Below are 20,559 nucleotides of genomic sequence, written 5' to 3' on the forward strand. Positions count from 1 at the left end.
CTGTACTATTACCTCATTCCTTTTTCTGACGATTGTCAGGTGTCTGTTAATATAAAATTAAAGGTAAAAAGTACTGGTAATACAACATAGTAATCCACTAAAAATTGAAGCCACAGAACATTGAATATGAAGGCAGCAGCAATGTAAACTTCAAAAAACACTGCATATTTATAGGGAGCTTCACTTCCATTTTCACAGAATAAATGGTATTTTACGCTCCACGCCATTTAGACTTCAATCTCTCCTCTGGCAAGCCAAGCTGTTATTTTTGTGAATCGTTCCTAAGTCATTTATAACCAGGCCACTGCACCACTGGCAACAGCACCTTTGAAGTCAGGTAGGGATTACTAATTTGCTGTGAAATTTCTGAGCAACTTCATCCTCTTTCCGTATGCATCCATTAAAAATCATAGAGGCGAAAATGAAGGTACCAGTCACGAACCAAGAAAAACAAGCTTACAAACTCTTCGGTTTCAGATGAAGGACCAAAAGTTAGCAAGCACCAATTCTGAGCAGAAAACAAACGAACAAACAAACAAAACAAAACAAAAAAAACCCAACCAAACAAAAAAACCCACAACCAGATAACCAACCTACTCTTAATTTTTAACGTGGAACATTAGAGTTTTAGGGTTCCTGAAATACATCTACTGTGGGGTGAGATCTGAGCCCACCCAAAGGCGCAGACCTCAGTGAAACAAGACCTACCAGCCCATACAGCCACCCCTGGGGACACAGTGGAGGGGGAAAGCATAATTTTTTGTGTCACTTTTAGCTCTCCATCAAAGGGCACAATTGCTGGGGGAGGTGGGGGAAGGCGACTACCCTACCACAAGAAAAGGCTGCGTCCGTCTATACAGATAAACTGATATAAACTTTATGTCTGGAAACACCTGGTGGGGGGGTCGTTTCAGCCGGGCAGCACTGAGGCAGCGGCCGCCGGGCCAGCGTTTCCGACCGTTAATGGGGTCTTGTAGGACGACGGGCCGAGGGGAGGCCCCCAAAGGCGGGCAGCGGCAGGGGTTGCCAGAGGGAGGGGGCCGCTGACCCCGCAGCCAGCTCGGAAGAGGGCCTCGGCGGAAGGCACAGCGCAGGAGAGCGGCAGCGGGGTAAGGCGGAGGTTGTAGCGGGGGGCCGCGTAAGCCCTCGGGCGACCAGTGTCCCGGGGGTTCGCCCCGCCTCACGGCCGCCCTCCCCTCGCGGCCCCTGGCGGCCGGCACGGGGGGAGCCGCCCGCGGCGCATGCGCGGCGCCGCCGCCTGCTCCTCCACTGGGCCGGCAGCGGGGAGTTCGGGGGCTGTGCAGCGGGGCGGCGGTAGCCGCGGGGCCGGCAGCGCTCGGCCACCTCCGCCGCCCTCACACCGTGTACCGGCGGATCCCCGCCTCGGGCGGCAGCGGTGAGTGCGGAGCAGCGCGGGCGGGCGGTCGGTCAGAGCTTCGTCGCCGCGGGGGCTCCTGGCCACGTCCCGCGGGCTGGGCCGGGCGCCGGGGCGCAGGGCAGCCGGTGGCGGTGAGCTGGCCCGGGCCGGGGTGTTCCGGGAGCGGAGCGGGCAGTCGCCCCGTGGGGCCTGTGGGAGCACCCAGAGACTGAGGCGCTGCCGCCCCCTCGGGCGGGGCAGGGCTCCGCGGAGTGTCCCGGGGGTGTGCGTGGGGCCGGGGGTCCCGTGTGGGGCTGGGGTCGGGGCCGGCAGGGAGGTCCTTGGAGGGGAGAGAGGGCGAAACGTTCCTCCCCGCCCGCTCTCCGCCCCTTGGCGGGCTCCGGCGGCTGCTGGGGCCGGCGGGGACGCCCGGAAAACTTCTCTCGAGGGGTTTGTGCCGTTTCCAGTTAAGCCAGGGAAGAAAATGCTTTGATTGTGTTTAACAAAGGAAAATCCCGCGGAGTTTCTCTTTTGAAAGAGGTTAATGGTTGTCTCCAAAATAGGCAGCTAATAAATTTTTAACTTTTAAAAAAAACCACCACCACCAAAACAAAACCGCAAAATACAACCGTAACCATCCGAAGCTTTCATGTTCCTGTTAAAACTTTTTTTTCACTTTGGGCAGGGTCACCCCAAGACTCCATTTCTATTAGATCCTCAGTAGCCAGGGCAGTCAGTCGCTGCAGCTGAAGCTTTTAAGATGCTGAGCGTGGGGAGGTGTATTGAAGGTATGAGCATGATTCTCCAGGGGTCTGATGGACCTCTCCGAGCCCAACATTGGCAAGGGAATAATTTGTTTGTATCCGCAGGAAACAGGAGGGGCACAGGGAGCCTCAGTGTCATCACAGTTGAAACTGAGATTGAGCGTGGGGTTGCTTGAGGGGTGAAAGAGCAAGCAGTGGCTAGGCGTGTTGGAAACAAAACAGGAATGGAGTCAGTGAGTAAAGGGAAGAAGGCTTTAAGTAAATTAAGACACTTGAAAGAATCTCAAGTTTTCATAGACCTGTTGTAGATAAGTCTGGGGAGAGAAGAGGGGCAGTTATACAGATGTTGGTGTTCTAGATTAAAATCAACACTTTAAAATTTTTTTACTATAGGCTGGTGCTCTCACTGAAAAAAAAAAAAACCCTAGTTGTGCTTTTTCTGCAGTCTTGCTGCTCGTTGCCACCTTCTGTACCATATTCTACCCAATGCTGGGGGCGGAGTGGGGTGAAGTGGTATAGAGCATTACCCACAGATTCACGCTAACCTTTTGAACATTTTTTCTGACTAACCTAGTTAGTACTTGCATCTGGTCTTCTGTGCTGCCATAGGGATGCTTATGCTAGCTCAAGCAAACATGCGCGATGGGGAGGGAAAGAGTTGTTTGGGTTTTTTGTGTGTAAATGAATAAGTATGTATGTAAAAGCACTGGGGTTTTTAAGTACATATGTGTATGTGTAAAGATAGGCATGCACACACCTGTGTAAAGGGATTGTGCAGCTACAATGTTGCACATTCTGGGTCTTGTGTTGGACAGAGGGAGTGCCACTGATAAAGTCGTTGTGGGGGAGGTTTACAAGTGCAAGAGGTGACTAGCAGTTTCAGTAGACATATCCAGTAAGGGTGAGTTTGCGAAAGTAGATCTTTCTAGACCATGAGAGTGAGATTAGAAGATACAGAAGAGGGGATGGGGAATTTCTGCGAGTACTGCATGGAAACAGGGGAGTGAGACTTCTTTCTCATCTATTCACCCATCTCACTTTAACTTCTCTTAGCCAGGAAGATTTTATTTTCTGAAACAGATTAGGATAGAGCCTGGGATTCCTGACTATCTCTGTTTTCTCGGAATTAGCAAATATCAGGAAATCCCCAGACAAAACAGGGATTATCCCTTTCTCACGTAAATTCATCTAGAAATTTGCATCCAACTAATGCTGGAAGGCTCAAACGGCAAAGCATCACATCTCGTTATAACACATATAGGTGTTGAGATTATAACATGATGGCATCACTTTTCTTTTGTTCGAAGTGGATAGTTACAGTTAGATTAACTATACTAATATTGTAGTTTCTAGAAGCACTCACAAATGAAAAAGAGGGGAACTGAAGTTTTTTAGTTAGCTTTAATTCAGCCTCTTCATACATCTAGATTGAACTAGTTTTCTATTAAGTAATAACATACTGTTTGTTGCATAAAAAATCCTGTTGTACTCAAGGTGTTTAAGAGATGAAGTATTTTGGTTTTACTCTCATTACTTTGGTTGTGTGACATCAAGACTTATTCTCTGAACATGACTCAAATCTGCATTCAAATTCTATGGAATTATAAATTTCCTTGTGTCTTCTGCAGTGCTTGTCACTTTAATATCTCAATTCTCAACAAATATCCCCCTTAATTGACAAAATTCTCATAAGACAAGGAAATAAACATCCTCCTGCTCCACATGAAGAATGAAAGATAAAACAATGGAGATCAAATCTGGTCCAGGTAGGATCTGATTTGTTTTCGGTGTGTTGAGTTCAGTGTCCTGGTATATATTAAGTGCACAGGTGCAAAAAAATTGAATATCCGGTAATAAATTGAATATCTGGTCTAAGCCTATGCTGCTTTTGCAAATCAAGCACTCGCATTTTGGGAGAAGCACCCCTAAAATAAAATGCATGTAGTTAGTGTCTACATTGAAAGAGCATTTTTTAAGTAATTTATGTAGTCATGAATGAGTTCTGTGGCAAAATCAGGGATAAAACATTGTTGAGAAGAGTGTTAACTAATTTTAGACCACAGTATTGTGAACCATTTTTGGTTTAAACAGCCTGTGATCCTCTTTTCCATCATTGTGTCCTGCCTATGTCTGTGACCTCTCTCACTTGTGATAGCGTAACTGTTTACATATCCATCTGGTGAGGTGGACCACAGGATTAATTGGGTTCAAAAAAAACCCACCATGACTGACTTTTGACTCTTACCTGGCTCTTACATACAGCTGGGTGGGCGGGGGAACAAGAGATGCAGTTGCTACCACTTACCCCTAATATGAGTGCTGGGAAACACCTAAACCATTTTGCCTCTCCACTTCTCTCTTCCATTAATCCCATAAATCTTACATGCTTCATTTCTTGCCATTTACTCAACAAATTATACCAGGTTCCTATAGGCAGTAATTTTCTTGCACCATCCTGTTAAGAGCTTTTGCTTTCAGTTTCTCAGCTTAATTCTGAATTTCTCTGCTGCTTTTCATCTTGCTTTTTCATTAATTCCTATCAGCTGTGTTTCCAGGATGCTGTCTCTCTTGTGTTTCTTTAATGTTGTTTTTGCTTCAGCCTCCAAAGACAATCTACTTTCATCCCCCAATCCCTTGCTTCCTCTCCTCTTCCACATTATAAACAGAAGCACTTACAATGTGCGGTAGAGAACAATACAGAACTGGCAAGGGAGTGGATTAAATGACCTAATGTCTAATATGTGTTCTCCTGTCAGCTATTTTTGTTTGGAGTTCACGTGTTGGTAACTATTTGACCTTTTAAAATCTAATCTGACAATACCCAAGCCTTTCCTTGTTTACCTTTGTTTTGTTTACTGATTCTTGTTAAGTAAAATTTGATATGCATTTGTAAAGTCAGAAATAGTCTTAGCCCATTTTCTGGTTGCCAACAGTTTTGATGGTACTGATTATCGGGTGATCTGTGTTTTAATCAACATTGCTGAATACCATTATTAAAATAGCCACATTTCAAAAGCAAAGCCTGTCTTCTTACTGGAAGTTAAATAAATTGCATACTAACCACCTAAAATCACACCATGTATTTTGGCTTGCTAAGGAAGCATTTGTTGAAAACTATTTTCTGCGTATCTCAGGCTATCACTTATTTTTAATGATAATCATTATGTAAAATATCTTTAAGTTTGGATAAAAGTTATGCATCTGTTCAGAAATACACTTGTAAAACCAGACAAGAAACCTATTTGCAGAGCCTAACGTATTGGAGTTAGCATCCAGGGCTAAGATTCCTGAACAATGTAGTAGCACCAGAAATGTGTCCCATTTTCAAACTAAGAAAGCTACTTTGTGTAATTTTTAATATGTTTTTTTTAAGAGTATTTGTTTTTACATGGGGGAGAGAGAGACTATCCTGGAATTGCATCTTGAAAGTTTGAGATCACTCGCATTTTATACCTTACATTGTGCTGTGTATCTGCTCAATGGAGTGTTTCTTTTAAAACATTTGATTCAACCTTCTCACGTCACTTCTGAAATGACTTTTGAAAGTTGGCTCTCATGTCTTAAGAATCACATGCTCAACATACTTTCAGTTTTTCAATGTAGTGGTCAGTCTGCACCAATATGATTACTCCAACAGTGGTCAGATTAAGTGATACTAAAATCCAGAGGGAGACCCTGTGAAAGGCCGTATTGGAATAGTTTATCATAGATAAAACTTCTCAATCCTGATGAAGTATGCATTGCCTGAAACTGCAGAACTTCTGTGTTTGCCAGAACTCTGGGGTAGATGAGGTATTTTTTTGTTGTTTACACCAAGACGTTATACCGTATTGTTGTATTTCTGGATGTTCCTGTTTTACTGAGCTCCTAGTTTTCCTGTAACATAAGAATGAATGCCATGGACCAGTTTCAAGATTCGCTTTACAGCCATTCCGCATTAAATCCCTATCGCTAAATTTACTGTTCAATATAACTGTCTGAACTGGGTAATATTTATTATAATTAGCTGTATTTCTAAATGTTTACTACTCAGCATTGAAGAATGATTCCTTTTTGGCTCAAAAAGTGTGAATTTGTTAGCTTGCTGGTGTGAGGCAGTTCATGGGAATGCTACCATGAAAATTCAGAAATAGAGTTTTCATCAGACGTGAACTTTTGCACCTGCCTGTACCTCCAGGTTTCTCAGTGTGCTATTTGCTGACCTTGTGTATATTCTTCCGCTTTTATTTGCAGAGTATTACTCTTCCAACTATTTGCTGAATAAAGCTGGGAGGAGAAGCAACTTTCTGTTCATCTTTCTGTCCCTAGTCTTCATTCTCATGGCTATGGTGAAGGGTTGAATGAGGTCTCAACAGCAGAATTATTAGCCAACTCTCTTGCCTGTCTTCCTGTAGATTTCCCCTGTGGCAGCTGAAATTAGCACAGTCCGTGACATTTTATTTCAGTACTGCTGAGCACTTCTGAGTATCAAAAATGAAATGGACTCACTGTACTGTTTTCTGTTTGCTACTTTTGGTTATCAGAGCTGTGGGCAGCAGCGAAATAAAGGCATGGCTTAATCTGGAGAACTGAGTGTGGCTTTGTAAGCAGCTTAACTGATCTAAGCTTGTCCTGCTGCCTGAAAACAAGAATTCTTGCTTTTCCCCTCCATCCTTGCTAGGTTTTGCATTTTGACTGCGTCCCTTGTGCTGGCACTAGCACTCTTAATGCTGTGCAGTCAACTGAACCGGGGAGCTGACTTGCTTTAAAATGAAACCAGCCAAGCTAAAACAAGCATACTGACACACATGCACCCAAAAGGCTTTCCACTGGGCTACCTCTGGCTAGCTTTGGGGGCTACCAGCCAAACCTTGTATTGGCTCAAGGGAGGGAGTGCGACTACATGGCTGGGTGGGGTGGAGGGGCTACCTACTCATCAGCTTTAGCTGGGATTAATTTAAGTGCTGGTTTCAAAACGATCAGTGAAGCAGCAGTGGTACAGTATCTTTCTCTGGGGATGTCTTTGAAGAACAGCAGCAAACTGCTCAAGGGGGAAGATACAAGGAAGTTCCTCAAGAGGGCCAAGAACCTGGTGAACAGATCTTGGGATCAAACTCAGAAAGTGAGAAGAAAGGTGAACAAACTCATCTTTTATGGAAAGGCCTCTTGCGACAACCTGTAAAGCAGTGCCCAGCCACAAGCTCATCAGATCTGCAGTTGTCTCAGAAAAACAGAAGTATCAAAGCACTTTTGCTATGGCTGTTCTTTAGGAACTCTTTGCAAAGGTTTGATCAAAGCTTTCATCTCAATATAAGAAATAAATGTTTTACAGTGAGAATAATCATTCACTGTAACAACCTCCCCAGGGACATGGTGAAGTCCCCATCACTGGAGGTTTCCAAGATGTAATTGGACAGGGTGCTAGATAACCTCATTTGGGCGTTCATTCCCACGAAAGGTTGGACCAGGTGATCTTTTGAGGTTCCTTCCAACCTGGGCTGCTCTATGGTTCTGTAAATTTTTTGTGGGGATGAAGTGACCTACATCAGAAATACAAAAGGTAGAGATGCACCTGCTAATGGGCAGCATGTCTTAAAAGGTTCTCCAATGACTTCTGCAATGTATTACATGTGTTAATGAATACAACAAAATTACCAGATTTAAAAAATATCAGTGATGTGTTTGCATTATAAGACTCCTTTCCTCCTTCCCATTCTCTATGTGCTGGAGTAGGTATACAGCTTCTTGGGCGTAGAGGGGAACACCCTTTAAATCTTCCAAGAACAAATGTTAGGCATGCTAGATCCTGTAGAGGATCTTTCAGTTGTGAATAAAGTTTTCAAGAATTAACTTTATTTTAATTCTGTATGTGCTTTTGACAGAACTAAGATAAATTATATCTTCAAATACAGTTAATTGCACACAAATTTGACACGTTAATTTGGCATGTCAGTGTTAGGAACTTAAATATGTGGAAAATTTTTCTTGCCTTAAATCTTTTAAAATTGATTTCTAAAGCTAAAATCCTTCTGAATTGTTTTTGTTATATACTTTCTTGTGCTTCCTACTCACAGGCAGAACGTCAGTAGAATTACTGTTTTAGTTTTGGGGGCTGCTTTAGTGTTTTCACAGTGCTGGAAAGTGGAGAAAACTCTTCATAAATATGCCCTGATACTGGTAGTTTTGTGACTGCTTTATTTTCTATGGATTTATGCTGTAGGGTTATAAGCTGTGACTTAAAGCTTTTACTTGGTATTTATTTCTTCATAAATGACAAATTTGAATTAGATGTTAATTTTTCTTCCAGTCTTTTCTCGACTTATAATGTTCAGAGTGCCTCCATCCTCTACACTAGCGTGCTTTCTTTAAGAAAATTTCCATGAATTTAAGGTTTTTTTACTGTTTTGTAGTAGTTGATTGGAAAGGACCAAAATTGTTGGACTAGAGGACATGAGGAAATGCCGGGTAGACACAAGAGATCTTTTACTGAAGGAAAACAACCTCAAAATAGGAAAACTGTGTTAACAACCTTTGAAAAGAAATACTGCTGAAGTTTTCAGTTTTTGCATTTCTAGTAATTCTTACAGAATTGTACCCATTTAAAAGAAAAATTGATACTTTGGTGTTATTAAACCAGATGTAATCTATGTTATTGACACTACAAGGTAACTAAGGAGAGGTGCAAAACTGGTTGCCCAATAGGTGGGCTTCTGTGGCAGATATAGTCTAGGAAGTTCATACTTCCTTTCTGTGGCCATCTTCAAGAGCAAAGGGGTAGAAGATGAGAGGGAGGAAGGTGGGAGAGGTGTGAAGCTGTAGTGCAGAGCACAGAACTGCATCAGCCTACGTTGGGGGCTCTGATGCCCCGTAAAGGGTGGGTAGCAGTGATGGGAAGGAAGGAGAAATTCCTTGACCCCTCTTCAATGCTGAAGCCAAAACATCATGTTTTATTATACTCCAAAAGTGTAAATCAGCTGGAGTACTTTTGTGTATAGGTTTGTTCAAATCCTACTTTAAAAAATTAAGCATAATGCAGTAAAAAAGGCAGTCATAATGTGTGCAGCTTAGCATATTTGGAAATTCAAGTAAAGCAGATGTGAGGGGAAATGGGCGTGGGTGTTGAGAGAGGGAAACAGCAGTATTTTAAAAAATTATTATTTTATTTTTTCCTGGTTTGTTGGGCTGTTTACCCTTCTGTTTTACTGAGGAGTGGGAGTGCAGCTGTTTGGTGGATTCTGGTGGTGTACACCTTTTTGTGCACTCTCTTTATGCAGTTTCCCAGTGTGACAGAAAACTTCATAAAAATCTGTAAAGGAGTTTTGCCTCATTATCTTTTCCCTCGTCACCATATTATTCAATAAAATGAAATATGCATTTATGACTCTTCCGTCACTTTGTGCAATTTGATTTTTGGTTGACTGGAAAATCCCATTAAAACGTGCTCTGAAATGCTGTCATATGTGCCTTGCTTCAGGGGAAGACAGGCAAGGTGGAAACTTGTATTAAAACATGCTGACAGTGCGTAAATATTTGGAAGAGAAGGCTTTGTTTGCATGTTTCTCTAGCTTAGTTTAGCACTTCACAAAGAAATTACTTTTTATTGTTTTCTGGCTAATTTTTCTAAATTAAATGAGGTGTAAGACATTGGCCTACCAAACAAGTTCTAAATGCAATTTCTGTACAGAACAGAACATTTGCCTCACCTTTGCCTCATTACAGAAAAGCAAAATAAACTTTATGAAGTAGGCTTATGTTTGTTATAAAACTATTGCATGCAAAACAAAGATGCCAATGTGAAATTATCACGGTTTCTTTTGGCTACAAATATGCGCATTCTGAGATTTGGAGTCTTTATGGGTTTTTTTAATAGCTGCTTGAAAAATACTGGTAGCTTAGAGGAAAACTGATTTTAAAAAATAGCAATTGCTCCTTACCCTTCACAGTATTGTAACAATTTCAAGAAAACCTTCAGTGTGTTGAAGATAATACTTTTCAAATGTGTGGAATTGTTAGGTCTCTTTTTCTGTGAAAAGAGACTTGGATATTGGATACAGACTGATACAGTTGGAGGCTGAATTTTGTACAGCCAGTTTGTGTTATTGGAAAATCCATAAAGGTATTATTTGTGACATTTGGGTCATAGTTTTGCTTTTTAGGTTGTGTTGGGGAAGAAAGAGTCTGTAGGAGTTTCAAAGTAGGAAAAACGGTACATTTCTAGCTTTGATCTTGTGACCTTTGCGGAGTGGACAAAAACACTGTACCTGCAATGAAATTCTATTCTTGTGAATGGACAGTGCCCAGGTGCTGTTGCTTGACCCTTCTCTCTCATGTCTGGAGAGGTATAATCTGAAGTAAAGGTAGTACTTTTTAAAATGTTTTTTCTTTTTCTTTTTTTTTCTCCTCTACCTGACCCATAAATGCTTTTAAAAGGCAGACAGCACTGTAATAATCTACTGTCTGCTTATCCTGAATGTTTTGATGTGTTGATTTGGGGGCAGATAGGAGACCCAGAGCTGAACAAAAATGGGAGACTGTAGCTAGTGAGTAGGGTTAATTAGAGAGACCACTTGTCATCTATAACTCGATTTCTATTATGTGCTGGTATTTACTCCCCTGGTCCTAATCCAGTTTTAATCAACTTTGGAGAGGAGCTGGGTATAGTTACTTATTCCATACTGGTCACCGGACTGCTTCCCTCCTTTCATAGCCGGGTAGTTACCAATAAAAGATATATGTGGTGTCTCTTGTGTGTGTATAGTAATACATACTTTCTTTGGAAAACTGTGTAATACTAAAATCTGAAGGTCTGCTGTGTCCTGAACTTTAGCAAATGGTTGAAATGTTTAGGAAATTATGTCTATCCACAAAGTGTAGAAGATGCTAAAGTAGGTTTTAATAATATGAAGGTTGTTGGAAGGTTAAGTGTTTAGCAATTTTGCCATTGTTGGAACGTAAATGTTTAGCCATTTTAGCATACTGGAGAATGTAAGTAAGAACTGCTATACCGAATCAGCCAAAAAGTCAGCTTGGCATTGTGTGTTGTGCCAGCTGCTGGCAGGAGATGCTATGGAAAGAGTCTTAGAGCAGAGCATGGACAGAGTGAGCCTTCCCTGGTAAAGTCCTGGTTATCAGTGAATTGGAAAGTTCATTGGATAGAGGATACATCTGCGGAATTGTGTTATAGTAATCACCAAACCTCTCCCTCCATTGATTTCCGTTCTGTTTTCTAAACCTATTTCTATTTTTGTCTTGAAGAGCATCTTATGGCAGCAAGTTCAATAACTTAGGCACTCAGAAAATTCAGGTCCTTTGATTTATTTACATCTACGTCAGCTTAGGTCAGTGGATACCCTTCTATTTCTCATGTTGTGAGAAATAATGGTTAGCTGTAATGTGTTTATCTTCTCTTCTCTGGTCACAGGTACATAGCCAAGGGACCAACTTATCCAGACAGACTCTGTGTGTTATGATTAGATCAGCTGAATGTCTGCCTCCTCTGAACCAAGTGGTTTGTTTTACAGTGCTTATTTAAACACAAAGCATTTTTCTTCTTTTCCTTTTTTTTTAAATAAAAGCAGCGTGTAATTTTTAATCCACATACAATCCAGTTTGCAACTAGAGTTTAGAGCTTCTGAGTAATATTCCTCAGTTTGTTGTCTGTAAAGCATCAGGAGATGGTCTGAACTGCAAAATGAAAGTTGGCTTGTTTGTAATTTACAAAACATATGCAAACGTTTCATTTGTATGAAAACGGGGACAAAACGGGAGGAAAATAAAAAGAGTACACATTCAAAGCTGCTTCTAGTTTAGGGACGCTGTGAGAGAAAATATGCAATAAAGAAGACAGCCTGCAGCAATTCTGATGCAGTTCATGTGGGTTTTTTTCTTGGAAAAGAGCTAGCAGGTCCATTGATTGTTTTATTTTACTACAAATTTTAAAAAAATACATGATAGCTATTCAATAAGCATCTGTCACTTTACCAATATTACATAAGAATTTATCAATACCTTAGTTAAAACTTCAGCCACCTGCAAATGTGAGGCAGAAGGATCATGGGGTAGATTCCCTGGCTTATTGTGTATTGACTTTGTGTGTTACTTTATTATTTTAGAAGCCGGTAACATTTTGGAGAGGAAGCTTTTTGAAAATATTGATAATGGTGATCATAAACTGTTAATTTTGTGTCCGTAATTGCAAGTTTCCACTCTTTGGGTGTGGAGGGGCAGAACGTGCTTTCATTGTTTGTGGAGTTTTTTGGGGAAGGTGAGGGGTGGCTAGGTTGTCTCCTAGTTCCCAGGTTAGCTCTATATGTCTCTTTTTTTTCTGGTGTTTCTGAACAGACACTCTGGTATTTCAGGTTTTTAGCTCTTAGATTGGGCCCTGTGGTATCCTGTATATTAGCAGTATTTAATTTCCACAGTAAGAACACAACATTTGAAGACAAGAGACAAGCACATAGACTGTTTCAGAAATCTCTTTCACTGCGGTGAGGTTTTTTTGTTTCTGGGGTTTGTCTTTTGTTTGGTTTGGTTTTTTGCTTGAGGGAAAGCCGCACGTTACCTCTGTTTCTGTCAACTTGTTTGTCAGAGTAATTTTGTAGCTCTGTAGGAAATTTTGCCAGACATCCACTGTCACTCCATAACAACCTTTGGTTATTCGCTGAGGAATCGTTTATCTAGAGCTTCCTTCCTCACAGCTTCTTACTGTTTTGAGTGTAGTCATACAGTACGCATTGAGTGTATCTGCAGTAGCATTTAGGTTCAGATTGGGAGTATGCTTTGGAAGCAAAACTCCCAATTGTCACCAGTTACTGTGCTTTGGTTTGTATTGCAGAATCATTTCAAAGCACTCAGACTGAATTACTTTTGGATGAAAGTAAACCAGAAGATACGCTCCAAAAGCATACCTGTTGCAGTCCCACTGCCGCACAGTGTTCAGCTTGTGGAATCAAATTAGAGCGACCCCAAAGTAAAATTCTAAACGTGTGTGCTGTGTTAATGTTGGGTCCTTAGCACCGACTGTTTTGTTCTTCAGATTCGCTCCTATTGTTCTGCATTCCTGGCTAATGTGAATATAGTCATGGATAGAGATAAACATAATGCGCTTAGAGGTTAGTATTCATGACCACTGTACTTGCTTCAGATAGAGTCCAGCTATTCAAGCCTAAGTTAGAATAGATAATATCAAAGTAGCTGACAACTTGAGTTTGATTTGGAAGCTGACACTTAAACAGCAATTAGGTCAATGAGCGCCAGAGCTATAATGAAGCTCTTTTCCTGCTTCTTTTACCATTTGCCCTTTCCTACTTTATTAATCTGAGTTCTCCTTCATTCTCTAACACATTTATTCCTGTCACCGTAAGCCAAATCACCACAGTATTCTGATACCTCTTATGTACTGGCTGCACTCTTTCTCTAATCTCATCTCTTCAACTTTTTTTTACTTACCAGCGTGCAAAGGCCTGTACAGGCTGTGGCTGGTCCTGAGCATGACTACCTATTTTCTGCTGGCAAAAATAGATAATTGATATACTTTGGAATGATTTACAGCCGCCAAAGGTGCCTTGCTTCCTGAGATACTGCCACAATTGGAAAACCCCATCTTTACTTCAGTGAGAACATTAATGGGTTTTCTCTGTTCTTCTGGGTCATTGATTTTTGTGGAAAACTTATGGTAGCACCGAAGAAGAAATCTCAGTGTCAGATTTAGTTAAAAGGTATTGGGGGGGAGCAAAAAGTGGAATGGATAAGTAACACAGTATCATTAGTTTTGTGTCCAAGCAAAAACAGCATAAAAATATGTCCTACTGTGAAAGCTTTATTTAATTGTTCACCATTCCCACTTGAAAAAGGAGAGGAATTGGTTATTGTTGTGTCAACACTTAAATGAATTATCAAGTTAAATACTCCAAATTTGAATTCCCAAAGCATAGTGATATTGTCTAACCTAAAGAAACATCTTGTCTTTTAACAGTACCTTACAGAAGACTGAGGTGTCTGAAATGTGTCTATGTGGGCTGCTCAGAAAAGCATGGTCTCTTCAGTATTTGTGCAGTTCTGGTTTTCCTACAGATAGTTATCTGAGCGTTCAATTATGCCTTCCAGGAACTGCCCCAGATGGTCTCCACGCACTTTAAAACGGTGAAACCCACCAAAATTCTCCCTTGCCGAAGGGAAGGTGTTACTTCTCTTAGATGTCCTGCTCACCAAATGGGTACATCAGGAGAGTGTTCTTGTCTGGTTTTGAAGGGGAGGGGAAGGAAGAGATATCTTAGCTTATAGCAACTCCCCCTTTGTACTGGAGGTCTCGGGGAGTAACCAGAGAATAACCAGCCAGAATATTATCACAGCTTTAAAACAACAAAAAACACTAAGTAAAGAAGGGGTAATGGAGTTGAGGCAGAAGCATAGACTTCACTCTCAGACAGCTGAAGTCCTGTCCAGCAGCAGTCATAAGGAACGAACTTCTCTTTGCTAACAGGGCGGTGTTCGAGAGTTGTACTCAGCATGCTAGTTCTGTGAGTAATGATGTATTTTATTGGTTTTAAGACGTAATGGCAGAACGCTAAGTACAGGTTTCTCTTAATGATCTGATCTGTGGTTTCGAGTCCATGGGTAATCAAAATTAATGGTAATGTTTTATAATGCTGTGATTGAATAGCATCTACAAAGCAGAGATATCTTTTCAGTTCTCTATTTCACTCTTATCCTTGTGCTATGTAGTGTCAGGTGGGACAAATCTTTTGTATCCTTGTCTGATAGAGTAGTTTCCAAAGTGTTCTATCCCTCTTTATTCCCACTTGAATTCCCTGGAAAACCTTGCTGTTGCAATCAAACCAAACTTAATAAATGTAGGCTTCTCCCATATCCTTAAACTATGTATTTTCCTGTTCAGAGAAAAATTAATAAGTTTCTCCAGCACTTGAATCCATGTAAATTCTTTTGTGTACTTTTTCCTGGGAAAGTTCTTTTGAAACAGATTATAATAAGTAAAATTGTGGTCTTTTGTAACATTTTTTTCCAAGGATGTAAAAGACCCATGCGGTGGGACTGGGATTTTTAGGTAGGCACATAGCACATTTTGAATAAATGGCAGTCAGATAATTATCATCTGTCTTCCTGTGTAATTATTTAATGTTTTCATTTTTCTTCTGAACAAACCTCCCGGGGGAGTGTTTCAGTTGTTGCATTGCACCTGGTTTGGGGCTGGGGACTAAAAAAAGGGGTGTTTATTTTTAGACTGAACACTTACTGGTGTTTTAGTTAGCAGTGTCCCTTGAATGTACTTGCTTTCATAAAAAACTCCAGAGGAACCTAAATATTTTTAACTTTAAAAAATTGTATAGCTCCATGTGGCACCTGGTTGTAAATTGCATCCCAGTGGTCTCATTAATTGTACAGATTACAAAACTAAAATTAATCATGGTATCCCCTGTCAGAGTTGTATTGCAGAATGAAAAAAGTCACTTCCCTCTTTCCTACCTGGGTACTATAATGCGCATTGTTGTGAGAGGAGCATGATGGCCTTGCAGTGTTTTAAGTCCCTATTATTGTGGCAAGTGAGAAACTGAGCGAGGGGAAAATGCTGCTGTTGCTTTACGTTATTCTTATTTTCCCGTCTCTTTGTGATCCCTTCCCTTAAGGACCTGCTTTGTTCTTGATGTTACCTTTTCCCTAGAATACATGACAGTCAGTGAGTGAGAATAGTGAGGGCAGTTTGGACATGTGTGCCCTCCATCAGATCCTCTGTCCTTTAATTGTACACGCTGCACACAAGTTTCATTGAACTTGTAGTCAGGAAATGTAGCCAGAAGAGGTGTACCTGCCAACCAAATATGGTTATCTGAACAAATGCAGCAAATTCTTATAGAAATATTTTCTTGAGCCAACAACTTTTAATGCTGAAATGAGTTAGCTTCCCAGTTTAAGGGATATACTGCACTGCTAGAATATGATTACCGGCTTTGGAAACGTGTATAAAAATATACTGTGCTTTGTGCTTGTATATAGTCTATGCAAGGGTTGGACACTTTCAGATTAAGGAAAAAATATTTAGGTTACTTGTAGAAAGAAATGTGCAGCTTGGTTTGTTACTTCAATATTACTTTCTTAAACTTTCATGCCAAATGTTTCTCCTCAGTAAGATGCTACAGCACTTTGGTGGTGACCACCGTACTGCTGGTGAATAGCATAGGCCTTGTTGGTATGTCTCCTTTTCTGTCTTGTGCTGCAGAACTCATTGTGTTTCACATTGAGTCATATTTTCTACTAGAAGTAGACGATTGTTTTAGTTTTGTTTGGTTTTTTACCATTATACTGACAGCCAGGTAGGCAGTCAGAAAAGATCACTTGTTGGTCAGGTATGTCACCTTGCCATTGAACTCAGAATTTGATGCTCAGCTTGGCTAGAGTGTTATCCATGATGTCCACCATGTTGTCACTTTTTCGCAGGCAAATCTAAGATGACATATAACCTCTTAGATGGTGTGAAGGGGATAATATATAGAAGATAGCTGGAAGAGGGATCCCTGAAATGGTAAACATTGGTGTTACTAGTAAGATACTATCTGCGAGTTGGGGTTTTTTTGTTCTTGCATTTGTGTGTATATATATTTATATGAAAAATGTTGCTCTGACACCATAGGACCATCCTAGCCTTCAGTAAGATTCATGAAGACTTAAAAGATGGAAACTAAGCAAACAGTTGAGTAGAGGAATAAATGAGTCAGTAGCAAGTCAAGATGTTCCTGTAGTGTTGCCAGCCCTGTTCATTTTTATTAGGTGGTTTAGGAAGGTAAAAAAGATTTATGTACTTGTCTGTGTTTGATCCCTTCTTCCAAACAACTTTTGAATTATTTGGTAAATTTGAGCCAGGACTGTCAGAGAGTAGAGGACCAAAATATAATTGAGCTCCTTCCCTTCAGGGGAAGGGGCAGTGTTGTGGTTTGGGACAGACTGGCCACTGAAATGAGCAACAGCTGCTCTCCCCCATCTCTCCTGAGGTAGTCTGTGCCAAGGATGCACGGAGCATCTGGGCCAGTCACAATGGGGTGCTTCTCCCATTTCCGTACCAAGTTTCCAGGATGACGATCATGTCATCAGCAGGCACTGGGAAAGTCCCAGACTGAACGCAGCGATGGACGGGAACTGGATTCGGCATCTGGATTTGGGAATGCAGATAGGGATCAGAGGCAGACAAACAGACAGAGTCCTCCTTTCCTCAGACGCCGGCCCCTGAAGAAAGAGAGCTGAGCTTTTGATCCCTCAGCTTTTATATTGAGCACGAAGCAGATGGGATGGAATACCCTGTTGGTCAGTTTTGGGTGCAATCCCTCTACGCTTTTCTGCTTCTGACCCTCCAACGGGGCAAATAACAAAGTTAGCTGAACTTGGCTGTTAACAGCAATAAGTATAAGCAGGAGCCTCTCTGTATTCCTTCCTTGGCATAAATTAGAAAAAATCAGGTCTTATCATGCTGGAAGCAGACACAGTCTTTAAAAATACGCCATTAATTTCAGAGAGTTCAGTTAGTTAGAAGAGGCTTAGCTACAAAGTAAAATTACTGAACAGAAAATTGGCTCTGTTTTACCTCAAACCAGGACAGACGGTTAAGTAGAAGGCAAAGATCCAAGCGTTTCCTTTGCAGTGGGACAGTCTGTTCTGTGAGTGTGATGTCCATTTAGTGGCAGGGCAACCATTGCCTGTGTCCGCAATCAGCCTCTTGCCTGGTAGGTATTTGAGTATCACGGCAGGAAGCTGGCTATGTTTTGCGGGAGCTTGGAAATGAAGAAGTTCGGAGAGATATGGAGGGGGAAGGCAGGAGAGCATAAAAGACACACATTTGTAGGAAAATGGACATAATTAGTTTCAGGGAGCTCTAAATACTTATGATTCCTGTAAGCATCTGATGTAGGTTGTTGAAGGGAAGTTTCTGCACCACAGCTGCTAGAAAGCTGTATGTGGTATTTCCTAGAGAAGGACACACTGGTTCCTTTTGTAATGAAGGAAGGGTGAAGAGAAATGTAATTTGTGTTTTGCTGCCAATTCAGCAAATCTTTAATTTGTCACTAGCTCATAATATACTTGCCTCGGTTTCCACTGAAGAAAATAAAAGTGTTTTTCCCAATTCCCCAATCTGTGTATTCTGATGTTCATTCCCAAAGATTGTGACGTACCAGGTACCTACTGCCAGATGCCAAGGCAGCAATGCATGCCTAAGCAGTGTCACACTCTGCTCCTCGTGGAGAACATCCCGTGGCAGGGGAGAGGGACCTTGGTGCGCTTGTTTCTGCCACAGTAGGTACAACCATCTGGTTGTGACTCAGTAAGCATGGATGTGAATGCGTTTGTCTTGCTCTTTTTTTTTTTTTAATGTTGTTGAAATCCACACCCAAGTCCACTCAGCAGAGCAAGTGAGCACTCATGGGTTTTGCTCTTCTGTTGCTGTGAGTCTTATTTGAGGGGCTGTTGGAAAAGGAGCCATCTGAAACTGGAGGGTAATAAATGGCAAGATAAACTCATGATGTATCAGGTGAACAGTTACACCAATAGCCAATTTTTTTTGGTGACCTGTTTATTATTAAAAGCTTGGAAATTTCTTCAGCACAGATATTTGGGTTGTAACAATGTGATTACTCGGAAAATTATGCTAATTTCCATTTTATTTTATTCAAGAAGCAAGTGGCAAAGGTGGTTTTGTCTTTGCGTAGAGTAGTCTGCTGAGAAAATAAATCAGGCTATTAAAAGCGGTTATATATATTCTGAAGAATTTTTTTAAAGTCCTCTGCTTCTGTTACCCTATAATATGTGGTAATGAAAAGCTAAACACTATGTTGTGAGATTTAAGAGTGCTTTAATGTCTGGTGTTTATTCACATTTATTTGCCTTTACAGAGATTTGATGAACTTGCTTTAAAATCATTTTACTCCTCCATCCCACATGTCTTGTAGTCCAAATCCTACAATTTTGTTAGCAGACTGGGATGTCCTTATAGAGCTCCATTCACTTCGGCAGCAGTCCTTACAAGTACTGCAGTCTGCTCTTGTATGACAAATTACAGTGTTGGATGGGCCATGCTGGAAGTCTTAACTTTCCATCTTTGTTTATTACAGCAGCTATGGCCAACTTTTGTGCATGGTTGTCACTTTTTTTTTTTACAGAGACGTTTCCTTCCGAGGTTTTGGTTTTAAGGAGAGTGAGGACCTTAGTATGGTGTTGTATGTTGATGTGTAACCTGGCCTCTGAAGTAGAACTAATGCTAACCTTAGGAGTAGATAATTTATTAGTAAAGAAAACCTTTAACTCCGTGGTGTTCTACCAACTTGGTTAGAGAGCTGCACCTTTCTCATTCTTTGCTGAAAGCTTTTATTTTCTTAACTTCTCCCATACTAAAAAGACTCCAAGAAACTGAAAACAGTCCCTCAAACCACTGTTGCTGCCTTCAGATGCATTTCTTGTTGGCTGTCTGCCTGGTGGGTGCAGTGAGCTTCAGGCGAATTCTCAACTGAGAGCATCTCTTGTCTGTTCTCCTTCCAAGGTGAGGTATAAAATACGTGTAAGTTCTTGTAGGGCAGATTGTGATCCTCTCGTGTCTTGCAAGTTCCTTTGCCAAATTGCAAGTCTTGTTCTGCCCTTGAACTTTATGTAGGTATCCTCTTTTAATCAGTAGCAGACTCTGAATGAATTTGCATGCGTTCATTCTGATTTCAAAAAATCTGACCCATAGACTAAAAATAATGAGTTGACTTGATGATCTCTGCAGAGTGAATTTAAGTCTTAAATAAGGTATAAGTAATTACAGTGGAGAATGTAATACCTTTCAGGTTCAATTGAAACAACAGAGGTTGCAGGTTTGTTTAAAATGATACACACCTTCTATTTCATATTTGTATTTTTGCATAGTATAAATATGGAAAGCTTTGAAAAAGGTTAAAGCATTCACCATTTCACAAGAGTTATCTTTTTTTGGATAGCATTCCTACACTACTGAAATTAGTCTGCATGTAGTAGTGGCACAACTCGGAATGATTAATCTTGACCATGGAGTTCCCAGCATATATTTGTAACAATATTTCAGAATCAAGAGAAAGTTTTCCAAGTTCATCATACTTCACAAACTCAATAGGGTGTTTCCTCTTTTATTTACAGACTTGATACTTGCAAGTTCCCTGCCTTGACAGTAATCATCATGGATAGTGGTAAGTTTGTTAACTTAGTGATGTGTGTGTATTCTTTATTATTCCCTGTGAAATGGGCATTGACACACCCCAAAACTGTCATCTGCTCAAAATTCCAGTCAGTTCATACAGAAAATGCCCTCTGCTGTTGAACTGATTTTGGTGTTACTATGCTGCAGATCTTTGTGCACGCTACGAACTGGAATTGTATCTGTTCTGACAGAGATATTATATGCAGACCATAATAATCATCACAAACTCATTTGTGGATCTTTGAAAGCTG

At 40.9% G+C, this 20,559-nt stretch overlaps 1 protein-coding gene across 1 annotated transcript in view; it reads left to right on the forward strand.

Moving 5' to 3' along the window:
- The first annotated feature begins 1,261 nt into the window (after positions 1–1,261).
- The window catches only part of PRRG1 (proline rich and Gla domain 1), a 35,578-nt gene continuing 16,280 nt past the window's right edge, over positions 1,262–20,559 (forward strand). The window contains exons 1-3 of the mRNA XM_054183663.1: positions 1,262–1,396; positions 19,496–19,636; positions 20,248–20,297. Of these exons, the coding sequence (XP_054039638.1) occupies positions 20,288–20,297 (10 nt within the window). The 5' untranslated portion in view covers positions 1,262–1,396; positions 19,496–19,636; positions 20,248–20,287. The remainder of the gene's footprint in view (positions 1,397–19,495; positions 19,637–20,247; positions 20,298–20,559) is intronic.

Source organism: Rissa tridactyla, chromosome 1, assembly GCF_028500815.1.
Source record: "Rissa tridactyla isolate bRisTri1 chromosome 1, bRisTri1.patW.cur.20221130, whole genome shotgun sequence".
NCBI lineage: Eukaryota > Metazoa > Chordata > Aves > Charadriiformes > Laridae > Rissa > Rissa tridactyla.